General features: G+C 40.0%; 1 protein-coding gene across 1 annotated transcript in view; it reads left to right on the top strand.

Annotated features, from left to right (window-relative positions):
• Window positions 1-3107, top strand: part of NUDCD1 (NudC domain containing 1) — a 193096-nt gene extending 189989 nt beyond the window's left edge. The window contains exon 10 of the mRNA XM_019528076.1: window positions 1584-3107. Within this exon, the coding sequence (XP_019383621.1) occupies window positions 1584-1876 (293 nt within the window). The 3' untranslated portion in view covers window positions 1877-3107. The remainder of the gene's footprint in view (window positions 1-1583) is intronic.
• Window positions 3108-4795: the final 1688 nt, after the last annotated feature.

The raw sequence follows: 4795 nt of genomic DNA, 5'->3' as shown, positions 1-4795 counted from the left end.
CTTTGGCATTTCTAACTGCCTCCCTGCAAGTGCGGGCCAACTATGTATACTTCCCCTTGGTAGCTTCCCTCTACTTCCACTGGGAATGTGCCTCTTTTTTTGCCCTTAGGCTTCCCTGGATTTCTCTGTTTAGCCAAGGAGGTTTTTTGGCCCATTTGCCCCCTTTCTCTCCCAATGGGATAGTCTCCTTCTGCACCTGAAGGATCGCTTCTTTTAGGAACAGCCACCCTTCCTGAACTCTCATCTCGCCAATGAATCCTATCCTGCAGTGCATCATTGACTAAACTCCTGAGCACACTGAAGTCAGCCTTCCTAAAGTCAAGCACTTCCACCCTACTAGTTATCTTTCCCAACCTATGCAATATGGTGACTTCGATTGATTGGTGGTCACTGTTCCCAAGGTGACCATGAATCTGCAGCTACCCTACCAGGTCCTCTGCTGTAGCCAACACCAAGTCTGGTAAGGCATTCCCCCTAGTAGGACTGTATCCCTCCTGCATTAGGTGAAGGTCCTGTATGCAAGTTAAGAACTAACATGAATGGTTGGATTTGGCTGACTGCTCCTCCCAGCAAATGTCAGGGCAGTTTAGGTCCCCCATGACAACCATGTCCCTAGACTGTATAGCCTCTGAGAGCTACCTCAAGAATTCCAAGTCTAGCTCTTCCTCTTGAAGTGAAGGTCAGTAGCAGACTTCTACCACCAAGTCCCTTTCCCCTAGACCTCCATGTATCCTAACCCACAATACCTCAACTTTCTCCTCCTCTGACTCCATTTTGATTAGGGTAGATTTGTAATGCTCCTTAAGATAGAGAGCAAGCCCGCCCTTCCTCCCCCCTTTCCTTCCTACTCTGTCCCGTCTGTACAACCTATAGCCCTCAGTGCATACTGCCCAGTCACGGGTTGGGGTTGTTCCTGGAGTAATTGGTTCCATTTCTTCTTATGTTGGATCGATGTTGTAAAAAAAAAATCTTTGGTACCCTCTTTGTATATGTTGTATAATGTTTGGGAAGATATCTGGATTTCTTTCGGGTTATATGTTGTATAATGTTTGGGAAGATATCTGGTTGTTGCAGCAAATGTTGATTTCCTTCTTCAGTTGATTAGGTGAAGGAGATGATTTCTCTGTTTTTTCTCAAGTTTTCCTGCATAATTGTGAAGCATATTTGGAGTTGTTTGTAGTAGTCAGAGGATTGTAGATGTTTAGTCCTCTGGGAATGATGCTGTGTTTTTTGTATAGGATTAGAAAATATATGTCACTGTTGAGCTTGGCTGCTTTCTTATTCATGTTGTGAAGTTTCCATTTCCATTCCAAACTGGCCATTTCTTGCATACTGGCCTCTGTCTTCTAATCTATCACAGCCAGAAAGAGCACAATAGAACTGCAGACGCTTCCTTTGCCTGACGAAGGGTGTTTGTACCTGAAAGCTTGCAGAGAAGAATTTTTACAGCTATTTTAGTTGGTCTAATAAAAAATAACAGATTTACCCAAAGAACCTTGAATGTCTAGAATTCTAAGAGATGTGAATGCAATTGAAAACAAATGTATTGATTCTCCTTGCTTGTGTTTATTTCTGTTTTGCAGGATATGTCCAAGCATCAAAGCAAGACAAGAAATTCATGGCTTGTGCCCCAAATTACTCTTATGCAGCTCTTTGCGAGTGCCTGCGTCGGGTGTTCATCTATCGACAACCCACTCCTCTGTCCACGGTCCTCTACAACAGAAAAGAGGGCAGACAAGTAGGGCAGGTTGCTAAGCAGCTGGTAGCAACTCTGGAAGCCACTGATCCTATCTTGGGCTTTCAAGCTACAAATGAGAGATTATTTGTTCTCACAACAAAAACCTTGTTTTTAATAAAGGTAAACACTGAAAATTAATTACCTATTATGTCCTGTTAGCTTCTCTGCATTCATATGTAGCCTCAGAAACTATTAGATTAACAGAGAAGTTTAATGCATACTGTTGAAGCTGATACAAAATATCATGTACACCATTATTTTTAAAAGGCCAACCAAAACTAAAAACTCTTTGTGCAAGTGGAATAAAGCTTCCCAGCTCCGTTGTTAATGAACATTAAAATGTTTTGAGGACTTCCAGTTCTGGGGAGAAATGCCAGAAACTGCAGTACTCTTAACCATTGCCAGAGACTGATATTGCGTGAGTGAAACGATCCATGCATTGGTTTTTTAAATAGCCTTTTCCTATCGCACTTCTGCCATTCAAAATTGAGTATTCACTTCTATTTTGCATAATAACTATAGTGTCTCTCTTAAGAATTTATTCATACAAGTAAAACAAATGCTTGGTTCATAAACATAAAATCACAAGGGAAAGAACATACCATATACAAATAATTGATAAATTGTAAAACCATGCTTTTTTTCTTTAATTTTCCATTCAGTTTCTTTAGAAATGTCCTCACTTAGCATTGCCAAGTCATGGGGCATTGGCTAAAAATGGACTTTGGGGCCACCTGCTTTTTCAGGCATATTTTTAATCCAAGTAAAGTAACTTCATTTAATATGTGAAACTAATTATCTTGTTGATTCCTTGAGCAAAATCTCCACATATTCTAAAAATACCTAAAATAGGGTAACATGACTTTTGTAGCATCCTTTCTCTCATGAGTCAGCAGAGAGGGGAAAAAGTCATCTCAAATTGCCTAAATTGTATTTTCCTAAGTTTAAAGTTCAACTATACTGCAAAGGGTATTGTGAAATTAAAGTTTTATCTCAGTTGCATCTAAATTAAATTTGCTTGGTTTACAATCAAAATGGGATATTCTGCTTATCAGCCAACCATAACCTGATGTGAAACTCAAGCTGTTTCTTCCATACGTATGATTCTCATAAATAAAAAAAAAAATCTGCCAGTGTTTAGTTAACTATTTTGTCGCTAATGTGCAAGCCCAAATAGAATCTGTTACTCATTCTTTTACATTTCTGCTTAAGATCCCTCAGCAAACTTTTCTTTTCTAACTGATTCTTTGTGCAGTAGGAGAGAAACTGAACATGGCTCACTGTAATATTATTAGGCCCAGCTTCCTCCCTTTGTCTGTCGTAACCTCTTTTTTCTAAGAGAAATAAAACTTGTTTAGCTTTGTGTTAAGTGGAAATTACAGCTTCATATAGGTATCCAGTTTCTGCATTTTTACTGAATGAATAAGCAAAGTTGAAAACAAGATGATGGAAATTTAGGCAAAATATAATTATATTCATTCCTTCTCAGCACAAGTGAAGTTTAAAAGTATTACAGTTTTTAAGCATGTGGCTTCAATTCTGAAGTATAGCCAGCTAGAATACATAGTACAGAAGGGGTCAGCTTTTGTAGGGAAAAATTTAAAGCCAACACGCATTTATCAGATCAAATATAAAACCAGACTTATTTGAATGGAAAGAAGCTCCAGAATAGATTATTAATATATCAGATCTTCCATGTCATATGCCATTTACTGTGCCATAGACACCTGAAAGGTAATTTGCACTATCTTTTGGGCCAGATGAAGGAAAATCCTATAAATCCAAGTCACTTTCTTATAACTGTATTATGTCACAGGGAAAAGATGCTGTGAGAATGTGCCTCAACTTCAAAGTAGGTTGTACTTTCTCAGTAACAAGACGGAGTGAACTGAAATAAATTTTCCTTCTTGTTCATGCTACTTTGCTCAGTTAATGACACCAAGGAAATTTAGTCTGGAATGTGTTCTACTGGGAAAGGGTGCATAGGATATATGGTAACCATTGGTCCTGTTTTATACCAGACCATCCTGTTTCTAAGCCCTTTGTCCCCTGTCCAGTTCTGAATGAGGAACAGATTGCAAAAAGTCCATTTTTTAAATAGATAAATAGTTTGTTAGGGGCTGAAAAGGACCTTGTAGATCATCAGATCCAGCCCTTCCGCTCTAGGTAGAAAGACAACTGGGGTCAAGAGACCGAAGTGAGGTGACTGTCCAGTCTCCTCTTGAAAACCTCCAGGGTAGGTGATTGCACCACCTCTGGAGGGAGTTTATTCCACAGTCTGGTTACTCTGACTGTGAAGGAATTTTTCCTGGTATTAAGCTTGAAGCGGCCTTCTAGGAGTCTATATCCATTGGTCTTGGTCTTCCCCAGGGGTGCCCTAACGAGCAGTTGTTCACCAAGCTCCTGATGCACTCACTCCTCTGGTATAGCAGTAAGCCACTATGAAGTCCCCTGTCAACCTTCTGTTTAGGTAAAATAGGCCCAGGCCCCTCAGCCTTCCCTTGTATGGCTTGCCTTGGAAGTCCCTGATCATACGGGTGGCTCTTCTCTGGACCCTCTCAAGTTTTTCCATGTCCTTAGGTTAATTTCAATTTATTAAAGCAAGAGCAAGACCTTATAAAGGGGGATAAGACAAAATGCCGCATTTATTGATTACATGAATTAGACACAGAGGTTTGGACACACCAATCACACAGACATAAACAAACACAAAACAATCATTCCATTCTCTCAGGAATTATAATTAGCAGCAGCAGGTGTTCAATAATAGTACTGGGTGGCCAACCCAGGTTTATTGAGAGAAGATGCAGATAGCAGGCAGGGTGGTTATTATGAGAGAGATTCTGGAGATAACAGTTTGGAGTGGGCTTAACAGACACGTCTGTGCTCCGAAGAAACAGCAGTTGAGGGACTCGCCCAACTTGGCATTTTTAAAGTCCTCTTTATAGGGATTGGCATCCTTTGTTTTAGTGCTTTGGGGGATTTTTTTCATACCCAGCTTCTGTTTTTGCGGTTGTTCTTCATCTATCTTTAACTTATCTCAGCATGAGGTCAGTT

Source organism: Gavialis gangeticus, unplaced genomic scaffold (genome assembly GCF_001723915.1).
Source record: "Gavialis gangeticus isolate Ggan-Ray unplaced genomic scaffold, GavGan_comp1, whole genome shotgun sequence".
Classification (NCBI taxonomy): Eukaryota; Metazoa; Chordata; order Crocodylia; family Gavialidae; genus Gavialis; species Gavialis gangeticus.
This window is presented reverse-complemented; position numbering and strand designations above follow the sequence as displayed.